At 33.9% G+C, this 14872-nt stretch overlaps 1 protein-coding gene across 1 annotated transcript; it reads left to right on the top strand.

The window, feature by feature from the left end:
* The first annotated feature begins 9618 nt into the window (after positions 1-9618).
* Positions 9619-11999, top strand: LOC112750054 (xyloglucan O-acetyltransferase 1). The gene is made up of 2 exons (XM_025798570.3): positions 9619-10193; positions 10445-11999. The coding sequence occupies exons 1-2, from the start codon at positions 9950-9952 to the stop codon at positions 11560-11562; spliced, it is 1362 nt and encodes a 453-aa protein (XP_025654355.1). The 5' UTR covers positions 9619-9949; the 3' UTR covers positions 11563-11999.
* Positions 12000-14872: the final 2873 nt, after the last annotated feature.

Genomic DNA, 14872 nt, shown 5'->3' with positions numbered 1-14872 from the left:
TGTTGTCAAATTGGCTTACGAACCATTCATGTTAGGATTTTCTTTATTTAATATAAATTGAGGTATTTCAGATTTATGATTCTTATTTAGCTTTTTATATTCTTGGATTTAATTGATTAATTGGAGACTCTTGAGTTATCAAACTCATCGTGATTGATAATTGTTATTTTTGCTAATTGAATTGAATTCCAATAACTCTAGTTCTTTCTTAGGAATTGACTAGGACTTGAGGATCAAACTAATTAGTCCACTTGACTTTCCTTTGCTTTAGTAAAGGTTAACTAAGTGGGATTAAAACTCAATTCTCATCACCATCGATAAGGATAACTAGGATAGGACTTCCAAATTTTCATACCTTGCCAAGAGTTTTATTAGATATTAATTTATTAATTCCTGCAATTTATTTTCCTTGTTCAAACCTTTTGAAACCCAAAAACACTGTTTTTCATAACCAATAATAAATCATACTTCTCTGCAATTCCTTGAGAAGACGACCCGAGGTTTGAATACTTCGGTTTATAAATTTTATTGGGTTTGTTACTTGTGACAACCAAACGTTTGTACGAAAAGATTTTCTGTTGGTTTAGGAGCTATACTTACAACGTGATTATATTTGTGAATTTCTTTACCGATAGGAAATCAAATCGTCAGTACTACATTACCTAATTCTTGGAACATCACCTCTTTAAAACATTATTACAGTTAAAAGACAGGGACAGGCTTGTACTCTTTTTCCTACTCACAAGATTTTTCCCATTTCGGGTTCTGCTTGGAGAGGTTTTAACGAGACTAGCCTACCTGCACCTTTATAAATAAAAGGCTGACTCAATCAAATTTTTATCGACTTTTTCTCTTACAATTATCAATCTATTACTATTGGAATCATTTCTAATTATGGAGATAACTCAGCACTGCAACACCCGACTATATGAATCATACTCCATATTTAACTATAAGTCGTATTGTCATCAAATACGCAACAGAACTAATGATCAAAACACCTATAATGGTGACCTGCTGAGTTAAACTCGATCTAACTGACCCCAAAAATAGAAAATGGGGACTTATTACAAGCAAGTATGTACACTTGCCCACCACAAACCTAAAAAACCAAATGAGGCAACCAAACATCCTAATACATTAAAAGTGCAAAATAACTTCGTCCAAAATACAAATCAGCGAATCAGCTTAATACAAAAAACTACAAACCAGTTTTTTACCAAAAGGTATAAAAATAAAATACGATTATGCGACAATATTGTCTACTACACAAATCCAAACTTCCAAGCGACCATCATTTCAGATTATCACCCTCCTCTTTGGCGACTTCATCGTCATCCACCAAAGCCCCATCTCGAACTACCTTACCAGGCTCCATTTGAGAAAAATCAACCTCTGGAGCTACAAACTTGGCCTGTGTCACCGCCTGCTCGAAGCCTTCAGCAAAGGCGTCAAGAATCTCACCCTCTTTGCTGTTTTCCAGTTCTTTCATTTTGACGGTCACTTCTATAACTTGTTTTTTCACCAACAAAATTTCTTCATATTTTTTCTGAAGGGACTCCAACATTTTATTGTGCTCATCTTTTCCGCTTTTAGATCCTTTTTCCTTAGCAGCCATATTAGTCCTCAAGTTCTCTATTGTAGCTTCCTTCAAGTCAAGCTGCTCTTTCAGTTTGAGCAACTCCCTATTTTTGTCCAATACCATTTTATGAAAAATCTCCCGGCTACGCTCTATGCTAGCAAGCCATAAGCCCAGAACCTGACAAAATGTAATCTGTTAATAGAACAGTCAAACTTTTTCAAATAGAACACATGTAACACCCTAATTACCCTAAGCCTTACCTCGTGTCGTAAAGCAAAGGTTAATCAGAGATTACGGCAGTTCTAAGCTCATACATATAATATATAGAAAGAATTAATATAAACTAGAAGCCCGATGAAGGATATAGCTCAAAAACAAGACTTGAAAAGCGCAAAACATGCTAACAAAGCTTCTAACTTAAGGCACAAGATATAGATATAATAGAACAAAAGATAAGAGTATACTATCATAAGAATCTAGCCACGGCCCCCAGAGTTTAAGCCGGCTAGCTATATACAGACATACAGAACCAGACAGTAAAAATAAGCTTATACAAGTTTTTATCTCTCAAATACAAGCCTCTAGGTAAAAATAAAATACAAAAGTGAGAGATGTATAACAAAATAAACCAAAAAGACTCTAAGAGTAACAGGATCATCTGCTTCTGTCACCATCCAAGCAACTCACCGAGGTGGGTTGCGACCTGCATTTGAAAAACACAACAGAAATATGGTATGAGAATCGGAGGTTCTCAGTATAGTAACAGTACCCAGTGATGTAGGATATAAGACTCCGGGATGCCAAAGGCAATCCTAGACTTCATATCCATCACAAGATTCATCTTAGGCATACTAAAACAAATAAGCATAATTATATAAATCTTAACATAAATAAACATGGTACTCTATCTTAGGGGATTTCTATTCTAACCAACACTGCTGTCCCACAGCCTTCACCAACCTATCCTCCATGCGATCCCATCACCATCGCCTTCCGAACCTCCTCAATCCCAGTAGAAATCACAATTAATTTCAATGCAAGTAAAACACAAGTAGAAGCATATAAGGCAAATAATTCAAGTAAGCAAATAGGCATGTTATTCAATTAGGCATACAATTACAGGTAGTCAAAGCATATAAACAGATAGAAAATGCACATGATGAATGCCTGCACTATTGGTTGTGATATCACATTGTCGGTTCAACTGCCAACCCGACACATCTCCATGGAGATGTCACCCTTCGGAATCATTATTGGGAACTCCCGAGATATAGTGCTCGGATCACTATCCAGGGTTTTGTGCCTGCACACTCTATTGATCCGAAGGGATGCGAGCGGGATACTCTTGCCTCAGACCTTACATCTCAACGCAAGCGGGACGAACCACGCCCTTACGCCGCCGACAGGCGGGATCCAACCCCGTCCCTGCCAGGCGCATAGCGTATCATCATTTCTCAGTATAAAACAGTAGTTCAGTGGTTTTTCAGAAAATATTTTCAATACATCAATGATTCATCATTGCACATTCGAGTCCTCGACTCATCTCAACCACTGTAAATCAACATTTCCATTCCGAGTCCTCGACTCATCTCAACTACTGTTAATCCACATTTCAGTTCCGAACTCAACAGTTCATCAGTTCTCATTTCACATACCAATCACTCTTCACATGACATCAAACCCATCCTCAGTACATCAGAAACCTAAGCCTTTGTTTTCTAATTTTTCAAAACAATAACAAATTAAACCTCTTAAATTCTTTCCCATGCTTTAAATGCCCAAAACTAGGCCCAAGAGTCTTAAAATGGTGTCACAGAAGCTTACAATCTTGTTGGAAAGGTGAAATAGTTGAAAACAAAATTAAATTTGAGAAACAGGACGTGTGCGTACGCACAGGGGTGTGCACGCACACGCCCAGGAAATTTTTAAAACGTGTGCGTATGTATAGAGGTGTGCGTACGCACAGGTGCCAAAATTCACAATGTCTGTTTGCTCACACAACCTGTGCTAGCGCCCTCAACAGACTGACATTCTCAACGTGTGCGTGCGCACAGGGCTATGCGTACGCACAGGTTGCAAATCCTTATTGGTATGTGCGCACACCAGCTGTGCTAGCACTGTAAACAGAAAGCCTTTCCCTGCCTGTGCGTACGCACAGGTCTGTGCGTGTGCACAGGTTAAAATTTTCGCAGGGTTGTGCGTGCGCACAAGGCTGTGCGTGCGCACATACCAGAAATTATAAAATTCTGTAACTTTACAAAATTTCAGATTTTTCAACATCAATCTTTGTATGATCATAACTCCCTCTACAAAAGTCTAAATTTTACAAACTTTATATTGATTTGAAGAGTTTTCAATGGACTTTAATTCTAAATAAATTTCAACAATTTTTGAAAACTGAGGCATAGGTTATGATCAAACAAAGTTCACAAAAAACCAATTTTTACCAAAAGTTCACAATTCACCAATTTTCTCATTTTCATAACTCAAACTAACCAAAACCAAATAAAACCATTCCAAACTCCATTTCTCATCAAAATCTATACTTTATAACATATTGTACCATTCTTACTACTTTTTCCTTTACATTTCATCATTCTCAACCTCAACATCAAATGTATCACATTATAATTAATCCTCATTCACATTTTCCAACCACATTACCATTTCATTAAATCTCAACATCACATATATCATTACCATTCACTTTTCAATCCACATAATCATTCATCATCGTCATATTACCCTCAATCATCACAATTACTCAAATTCATTACCCATCATAAATCATCATACATCATTATTCAACGACTCAACAACCATTTAATTTCAAACCTATCCTATGGGTCACTAACCTAAGTGTCCATGAATATTATATACTACATAGAGGAAACCGAAACCATACCTTAGCCGATTCCCAATACGTCCTTAACCCAAATTGAGCATAATCTATGCTTTCAATTCACAAACAAGCCTCCAATTCTACTCCAACAAGCATCAACAAGTTCCAAAAGCTTCCAAACTCACAATGATTAAGCTGTATATACATAAATCATCACAAATCAACCTAGGGCTCATCATAAATAAAATTTCACAAGGGTTTAATGCCTCTTACCTTGTCCAATAGTTTTGGTAGCCAAAACCCAATGCTAAGCAAGGATTAGAGTGAACCTAAACACCCAAAATCACAAAATCTCACTTAACCAAAAATTCTAAAACTCGAAATTTTGAAGAGAAGAACTGAGAAGGATTCGAGCTTTTCTTACCAGTTTCTTGGGTGAGTTTTGTAGAGCTCTACGCAAGGAATGCGTAGCCACAAACAGTGCAGCGATCGGAGCTCTATAGCTCAAGATATGAGCTTGTGAAGTTGACAATGAATAGTGTCAATGGAGTCTCCCCTTCTTCTTCTCTTATCAGCTGGTGGTGGTGTTTTTGTGTGTTGTTACTGAATGGGTTCATTAAATGAACCCTTATATATGTTGGGCTTGGCCCCAACTTGGGCCCGATCCAACCCGTTAGCATTTTTAGCCCGTTTGCCCCAACTTCGGGCTAAACCTTCCGGTTTTTTACTTCTATTATTTTTCTAAGGTTTTTGACTATTTTCACTTTTTCTCGCGTGGTACCGGGCAGACTTGAATCGGTTCAACCGGTTCGACTATTGGTTCGCAGTTTTTCTCGATTTTTCGTAGAAAATACATTTTCTGACTCAGAAAAATCCATCGAGTCCAAAAATCATATTTAAATCCTCCAATTCTCATTCTAAATTGTCGAATCCTATTTTGGGCAATTTAATTATCTAATTAGGCGGTTAATTAGTCGCAGTTCTTACAACACACACTACATTATACCTATAAATACTGATTAACAGCCACATCCCCAACCTCCTCCACAAGAGCTTGGTCGGAAGCAGACTGAAGCACCTCATCGGCCACTACCATAAATGGAAATTTCTTATCCCAAAGGGAAGAACTGTTATCATCCACGAGAAATCCATGCAGTTTTTCTTGGTTTTTCACAAAACTTGAGAGTTCCTCCAGAGGAATTCCCTCATTCTTCTCCCCGACATCGCTATCAAGATTAACATCCTCAATTTTTCTCTTCTTAAATACAAAATTCTTCTTTACTGGCATGGGTTGATCTACTTCTCCCCCACCGTCAACCTTTGTTGGATTTGAAGATGATCCTTCCTTATATAAATTTTTGGTTTTCAACTGAGCCCTTAGATTTGAGGCTGACACACCAGGGTATTTACCGCCTGCAAACAAAAAACAGACATTAATCAAAAATAAATAACCATTGGCCAGTAACAATAGGAAGACAAACCCTCACCAAGATAATTAATCATAGATGTCCTATCTTCCTCCCATGAAAGCAATTCGTATATAGATATCAAATCTCCCCTGTTAACCAATTCAACCAGAATGCTATTATACACTCATCCTGAGAAAATATGTATTCGGGGTCTAAAATCTGTTGTGGTTGACAACACCAATATATGAAAAATTTCTCACCAAAATACTCATCCATATAGAAGGGAAAATCTTTCTCAACAGCCTTTACCTTGAGGAATAATTTTTTAAAGTTCTTAAAGGAAGACTTATAAAGTTTAAAAACCCCAAACCCAGGTGAGCTAATTAAATTCACCCATACTCCCTTCCAAACTGCCTTCGCTTGAAACAGAGAAAAGAACAACTCCAATGTTAGTTCAATCTCTAAATACTTCATTAATATTTTAAAACTCCTTAAGAATGCCCACCCATTTCAGATGGAGCTGAGAAGGGGTACAATTAAGTTGCTTCAGAACACTACACTCAAAGCCTGTAAAAGAAAACTTCACACGCAGCTCTTCAAGGACACAGCTATACATAAAAAAATACTCAAAGTCTTTTCTTCTATGAAACACCCGTTCAGACTTCATGCATGGCAACAACTCCATACGACAACCAATCCTCACTATATTAGACAAATTAATCTCACCAACACTGGACTGATCAATAAACAAGGAGCCACTCATTTTGATATCCTCATTAACCCACTCATATGAATCATTATCTGGGACCTTTGCAATATTCTTTCCCTTCTTGTCTCCCATTGTTACAAAGAGCAAATACAAAAGCGAAACAGAAAGCCACACAGGGATGAAATGAAAACTAACCTCTTTTACTCATCACTGTCTCTTCGATTCTACACTTTCAATAAACCACCAGAAGTTTAATTGAAGACTTCCAAGTTTCTAAAATATTTAATAACCCCACTATTTTGTTACAATTTCAAAACAAAGCATCTGGACCGTTATCTCAAAATACTAATCAACGGTCACTAACCCACCTAGGAACTCACACCTGAGTATTAATGAAGCAACACTTCATTTATTTCCTTTTTCAAAAAACATATAACATCTATTGACTTTTCAACTTTTTGTTAAAACAGGTTGACCTGAGGGCTCCTAACCTCGGACAAAAGGCCGAGCTATAACTCAGTTTTTTTTTTAAAAAAAAAACAACAAAAAGCTTAACCTGTTTCATCTAAATGCCACCACGTTAAGTTTGGGGATGTGATATGACCGTTACACGTCGGTTACAAGGTTATAACTCGGCCATCGTGATCATAACTCGTCCACAAACGTTACTGACTTTCAATTGAATGTCGATCAATAACGACAGGTATGACGTTACTCTTCAATCCAAATATAATTACTCGGAATCATAACGGTCGATCCGAACCTCTTAATAAAAGGGGAATGGTAAGAAATTCATATCCGGATTACAATCTAAGAAAAAGAACTTATTATACATTACACTTACTTGAACATTGGAGTACCTTTTGCAGATACCGACTTTTTCGCTTCTTTGTAGAGCTGACGAAGGCCCTTTCGCTAGAAAAACTCTCTGATACTCGACAGAAGACGAGCTATACCTCTACTAAAAATCAAACAAAAACAGTTTTTATTTTTAAAAAAATTAATTTTTTTATTTTTTGAAAATACTAAAAAAATTAAAATTTTATATTACAAAATAAAAATTTTAAATTCAGTCTTTAATTTTAAATATAATATTAAATTTTAATTTCTTAATCTCAATTGAATACCTGCTTTCAAACACTACCTAAAAGAAAAGCAGTGGCCGAATAAATGGTGTCAGCGGAGCTAGCGTAAATTAAAGCATTGGTGAATGTGAATATAATTTGGTGAAAGCTATTAGGTTTGAAACATTGGTAGAACGTAGATTGGATTTGGATCTGAATGAAGTATTGTAATATTATTACTGGATACACAGACATCATAGCATTGCTTAATATATTAAAGAAAGGCCAACAATATGATTGAACATATTTATTTATTAAATGCTTATAAAAAAATGGAGACAAAGTTGTTGGGGTGAGAAATGGTCGTGTCCAAAATGATTGAGCACGTTAGCACTACCAAATAGCTAGTAGCAACAGTTCCTATCTAAGACCATGCATGTCATAATCATATGAAATTCAATTTTGATTAATATCCCCATATATATATATATACACTAATATAATTAGATATACACTAAAATCATGGGCAGAGCTACACGGAGAGAAAGCGAAGCATCGCCTTAATTTTAATTTTTTATATGTAAATTATAGATAATTTTTAGTTTAATTTTTTTAAAATTTTATTTTAATATTATTTTATTATATAAATATTTTTAGTTTCTTTTAATATTTTATCTAATTTCATCCTCAACTAAAATCATTAGATATATAAATTTTTTAAAAAAAAATAAAAATAAAATAACACGTTCTCTTAAATAAGTATCTAATTATGAGCCTTTATTATTTTACCTCTTCTAATAGTATTTATATTTTATAAATATTTAGGAAAATTAATCACACCTAAAATAATACTAGCTATTCAATTTAGAGAGAGAGTTTTTATAAGGCTTTAATTTATCTGAAATTGATCTGAAATTTTGATCAATTTAGTGTGATACTTGTTAAGTTGTCACTCCTTTAATTACTGCGCATTGCATCACTTTATTTAGCAAAATCCCGATTACGTTTAACGCCCCTTTGATAGCTCTCAATAATGAAAATAATAAATAAAATGATTATAATATATGGCAGCATCTTTTTTATTTTTTTTTGGTCAGGCATGGCAGCATTAACAAGTGTGCTGTCCCAGCTATGCATGATCTAGAGATTCAACGTATCCAATAAACAAATTAATTGAATAAAACTGGTTCATATGGCCACATTCACTTACGAACAAAAAAATGTATCATACGCTCGTCATATTATTTTTTTATTTTTACTTTTACAATTTGACATCGATCTCAGTACTCGTATTAGATTTTGCCCATGAAAGTTGAAAGCATGTGTTAAAGTTTTTAAATAGGGTTTCACTCTAAAGACTATTATACCCTCGCAAATGAAACTACTATTATAGAGTTCTTATTACTATTTAATTCTAAAGTCTTATTAACATAATAACATGTGTCTTAAAAAATATTTTAAGGATATTACAAAAAATATTTTATAAAAATAATTAAGAAAATAAATTTTTTATATTTCAATGAATTAAATACATAAAAAAACTTAAAAGTTTTTTAGTATATTTTTAAAATATTTATTTAAAATACAAAATAGCTAAATCATTTGTTTGATCATAATTAAACAAACGTGAAGATTAATGAGCTTTCATTCTCGTACGGAACAACCGAACAAGACATAAAACTTTGCAAAAGCGAAAAAAAAAAAAAAGCAGCATAGAAGGCATCCTAGAGAAGGGGTAAAAACTAAAAGGAAAAGTCGTTCTATTGAAAACAAAATTAAATGATTACAGTTACACCAATAATTACAATAGAAACTTTCCTATTTTTCTTTCTTTACTAATGGATATAATTTCTGATTCTGATATATAATCCAATGGTCTTAATTTCGTAGACGTGACTTATATCAACTAGCATGCTTTACAACTGTAACCAAAAAGAAAATCAACTTTTCTTTCTGTCCTTTTCTCTCTTAACATTCATTATGAATTAAGAAGTAAGGTTGAGGACAAAGTTGGAATATCATTAAAAATCCCAATGCTTCAGAAATTATGAAAATTTAATTAGACATAAAGGAAAACATGATTAATGCACAGAAAAACCAAACCAACCTGCTTTTCTGACTCTTCTTCTAGTTCTATATCTCTATCTCTTCCTCCACCTTTTTCCTTGAAAGAAACCAAACAAAACAAAACAAAACAAAAACACATCATTCTTTTCCTCGTTACTAATCTGTGTAGCTAAGAAAGAAGGAACACAAGGAAGAAGAGAGAGAGAGAGAGACACACACACAAAAACAAGGGACCAAAGCAAGAAAGAAAGAAAGAAAGGGAGTTTAAAGAAAGAAATGGGAAGTACAATCCCATTATTCAAAGAACAATCCTTGTTTGTAATCACCAAGAAGCTTCTTCCATGGACACTCTATGCTTTGCTTCCATTAGCTCTACTTCGCTTGTACTTCTACCCTTTACCCCTTCCTCCTTCCCCAGAAACTGAACTTCCCCATTCATCAACCCCCATCACCATAGCTACCCACTCTTCTCTTTCTTCTTCAACCCCTCCTCCTCTTTCTTCACCTTCATCAACTTCAGGTACATACACCTGTATGCAAAATTTCATCTTTCCTTAAATTATGCTATTTCTAGTTAATTTTTGTCCGGGTTTAATTTTCAAATGTGATTGTACGAGTTTAAGAAAGATATTTAGTTCAAAGTACCCAGTAGAGTCATTGGTTTAAGGTTTTGGGTCAAGAAGTCGTTCCTCCAAAGAGTACTTTTCTTTGTTCTTAGATTCTAGTAATTTTGGCATCTTGGTATATGTAAAGTTTTGTTCTTGATTGCAGAAAAGGAAAAAGGTGGTGATGATGAAACATCATGCGACTACTTCAATGGAGAATGGGTCCGTGATTTGAGAGGCCCTTTGTACAATGGAAGCACATGCAGCACCATTAAAGAAGGCCAGAATTGCATCAAACATGGAAGACCTGACTCAGGGTACCTTCATTGGAGATGGAAGCCAAGCCAATGCAATCTTCCAAGGTTTGATCCTAATGCTTTTCTCCAACTTGTTAGAAACAAGCACATAGCTTTTGTTGGTGATTCAATGGCTAGGAACCAGTTAGAGTCCCTTCTTTGCATGTTATCTACTGTTTCGGAACCTAACCTTGTATACCGCAATGGAGAGGATAATAAATTCCGGAAATGGCATTTTGTTTCCCACAATGCAAGTGTGTCTGTGTATTGGTCACCTTTTCTTGTTCATGGTGTTGAGAAATCTAGTTCAGGGCCTAATCATAATGTGTTGCATTTGGACCGTGTTGATGAGAGGTGGGGTAAGGATATGGACCGAATCGACTTGATGGTGCTTTCGATCGGTCATTGGTTCTTGCATCCAGCTGTTTATTACGAGGGCGATTCAGTTCTCGGATGCCATTATTGTCCCGGTCTTAATCACACTGAAATTGGGTTCTATGATGTATTGAGGAAGGCTTTGAGGACTACACTTAGTAGCATAATTGAGAGGAGAGGTGGTGGTAGGGAAAATAATAATGGGATTGATGTGATTGTGACAACTTTTTCGCCGGCACATTTCGAGGGTGAGTGGGATAAGGCCGGGGCTTGTCCGAAGACTAAGCCATTTAGGAACAGGGAGAAAGAGCTTGAAGGGATGGATGCCGATGTGAGGAAGATTGAGATTGAAGAAGTGGAAGATGCTAAGGAAAGAGGGAAAGAGTTTGGAGGATTTAGGTTGGAGGCATTGGATGTGACAAGATTAGCATTGTTGAGACCTGATGGACACCCTGGTCCTTACATGTACCCTTTTCCATTTGCTAATGGGGTTCAAGAGCGAGTTCAAAATGATTGTGTTCATTGGTGCTTGCCGGGGCCTATAGATACATGGAATGAGATCTTTCTCGAGATGATGAAGAAGTGGGAGCGAACGACCGTGCGCGTGGAGTGAATGAAAGCCGAGGTACTTCCTCTGCTTCAAAATAACATTAATTTGGATAAAATTATACATTGAACTTTCAATGTACTGCTTTATCTAGGTTGATTGTTATTATGAAACAGAGTAATTTTTTTCCCGTATCTTGTTAATTTTAGTAGTGTTTTTTTATTATTTTAAATTTTTTAATATGTTATTGTATTTATCACTTGAATGTTAGATATTGAATTGGGAAGGATCAATTTTGTTGTTGGTAGAAAGAACAAAGAACAAATAAGGGATTCTTTTGTATTTGGTAAAGAGAAATTTTAATGAATTAGGGAGTGGTTGGTTTACTCTTCTATACTTTGTTGGGGCTATGTTCTTCCATGATGGAAAAAGCACTATCTATTGATAGAGAAATGGAGAATGACAAATTAATAAGGGTGTGCAAAGCATTGATGTTTTTGGAATGTGACAATGTGTGTAGAATGATCATTTAGAAGAATGTACAAAACAATTTAATGTGGACTTGTGAACAAGTTCCAAACCCACAGGGCATGTCTTTGTCCTCCTTCCACAATTTGATAGGCATCATTTTTGCCTGGTGCTGGTGGGTTATTTATTTCTCTCATTTGTTTGTGTCAAGATACATTAGTTTTTTAAGGTTGAATTACTCTATTAATTCCCTATAGTTTTACCAAATTTGCAATTAGATTCTTATACTTTTTTTTTTTCCTTTTAATTTGGTCTCTATACTTCTTTTAATTTTGTAATTAGGTCCTTCCTAATGTAAAAAATATTAGAGTTAACGTAATATTTTTTTGCAAATTGAAAGTATCTACAATTAAGAACCTAATTAGATCCATGACCACATTTTTTCAAAAGAAATATTCTGTTAATTTTAACGTTTTTGACCTAAAGAGGATCTAGTTACAAAATTAAAAGTAGTATAGGAACCCAATGAAAGAGAAAAAAAAGTAGAGGAACCTAATTGAAAATTTGGAAAAACTATAGAGACCAACAGAATAATTAAACCTTTTTTTAATGTACTACTTTACCCAAGTGAACAATTATTTGGGAACCGAGTAGTAGAGTTGGTTCATTATGTTTGTGTTTTTACTTTCTCTTAATTCCTTAAAATATTTGCATTATGTCAATTTTGAATTGTTTATATGCAGTTTTAGTTTTAACCATGTTGAAATTTCTGAGGAATATATATGTTCACTAGAAAGTTAAAAACTGAAACTGGGGAACCTTTGTTTTGTGATCTGGTAGGATTTAATTTAATTTCAGAGATCATGTGGTACAAGTGTACTACTACTACTACTACTATATGTTGGTTGGTGCTGTCAAGTGGCATTTTAGTAATTTAATAGTGCATTTGTTTTGACTTTTTGTGCCCTGAAATTATCGTGGTGGTGCCCTCCCATTATGCATTGGTACTTTTATTAGGTCTACCATTATTTCTTGGTCTAATTAGTGCCTTATTGATGATTTTCTTAATGAACATTTTCAAATATTTCTTCACATTTAATTTTCCCAAACATATAGGGCCCGCGGATAGGTTCATAAGTGATTTTTTTTTAACTTTTAACTTATGAAAATGTGTAGTATTAATGTCTGGTACAATTTTTAAAACAAAATTGTAATTTTCTAAAAAGCTATTTTGGTGCTTAAGGAGAAGTTAAAAAAAATGACTTCTCTCATAATAAAAAACTTTTTATCACTTTTCTCTTAAAATAAGTATTTTTAGAACTAAAAAATCAAACATAAAATAACCTATTTATAAGCTACTTTTAATATAAGCATTTATTCTTTAAACTATTTCTTTAAAAGTAACTTAATTAAGTTGTTTACCCAAACTGTGTCATAACCTTGTTGAGAAATGTTAGGTTATCAATGGTGGCAGATCACTCACTTTTCTTTTGATGATTAAGTGCTGGCAACAAAATACAAAAGTTGCTGGCCCCTAAACTTTCTCTTAAACTAATACTAACCAACTTTATGCTTTTTTTTCACTAAAAATGTTCGCCCCCTAATATTACCGAACTTTGTGAATATTTGGTCTCATAATTGCTTGTCTTTTGTGGTGTTTACTTTGTGAATATTTGGTCTCGTAATAAGGTTTAATGACGTCGTCGTATGATTTATGTAGTCGGATAAAAAATTATTTATTTGTTTATTTTTATCTAAGCACAAGAACTTGTATTAATATTTTGAGTTGTTTACTATAAAATTAAAAAGTCTTGAAAGGAGGGTGCAAAAATTGACGATGGATTTAAAATGGAGCGAATATCTAATCTGAACTTTATTCATTATCACCAAAAGACAATGTAATCCCTCAAAAGAAAGTAACAAAGCGGCATCTAATTTTTCACTCAGACACAAGCTTAATTCGAAACAACGTCGTTTTAGATGTATTAGGACCAGTGTTTGTTCTTCAAGATAACATATATGGATAGAGTTTAGGATTTACTTGTTTAAAGTATTGTTGATGACTTGATGTATCTGTTTTATGACTTGCTCTTGTATGTGCTGTGTGCCAGAGAATTCACAGTTACATGTATGTTTGATGCAAATTTGATAATGTAACCTGAAACCTATAGATACAACTAGATATATAAATTTTTAGCCTGAAGAAAAATTTGTCCAATTCTAATTTGAAATTTGAAAGGTTAAGTGCGTGTCAACAGTGATTTTATGTTTAGATATTTTATTGTAAAAAAATATTTTTATTTATCAATTATGTTTGAGTAAAATAAAATAAAAATATTTATTTATTTATTTATTTATTTATTATGTACATTTTTTTAAAAAAAAAAGATCTTTAAAAAAAATATAAATTATAATTTCTCAAAAAGAATTTTATTTTTGTATTTTTATTTTTATTATTAAAAATTTGTCAAATACACTAAAAAAATTTATTAAATTTTTTTTATTGATTTAATAACGTCCAATGAATAATAAATGAGCATAGTAGTAATAATAATTCACGGTGAGCCAGGTGGGGTTAGCTGTGAATGGTAATATGGCATAATAATAATAATGATGTCTATGTTAGTGTATGGGAGACCAGCACACGCATTTAATGGAGTGCGAAGTTGAATCATACAAGTAGATATCATCATAAATTCATAGTATGCAATATATAATTCAAATGTTTCTTCGAGCAAGGTGCATATTGATCCTTCAAATTTGCATGACCCGAGTGAGTCTCTACTACCCTGGGTGTTATTTTCTTTATGAAAATTCTCATTCTAATTTTAAATCTAGGATTATCCGTGATCCGATCTATTTTTAGTGCATTAATCAACTAAGATAAGGTTCTCATTACTAAACATAT

This window comes from Arachis hypogaea, chromosome 15 (genome assembly GCF_003086295.3).
Source record: "Arachis hypogaea cultivar Tifrunner chromosome 15, arahy.Tifrunner.gnm2.J5K5, whole genome shotgun sequence".
NCBI classification, from domain to species: Eukaryota; Viridiplantae; Streptophyta; class Magnoliopsida; order Fabales; family Fabaceae; genus Arachis; species Arachis hypogaea.
This window is presented reverse-complemented; position numbering and strand designations above follow the sequence as displayed.

Bases quoted from the DNA above. Each gene is read 5' to 3' on its own strand.
- LOC112750054 (XM_025798570.3), top strand. From the start codon at position 9,950: ATGGGAAGTACAATCCCATTATTCAAAGAACAATCCTTGTTTGTAATC. The intron at 10,194-10,444 runs GTACATACACCT...TCTTGATTGCAG, and splicing joins TTCACCTTCATCAACTTCAG to AAAAGGAAAAAGGTGGTGAT.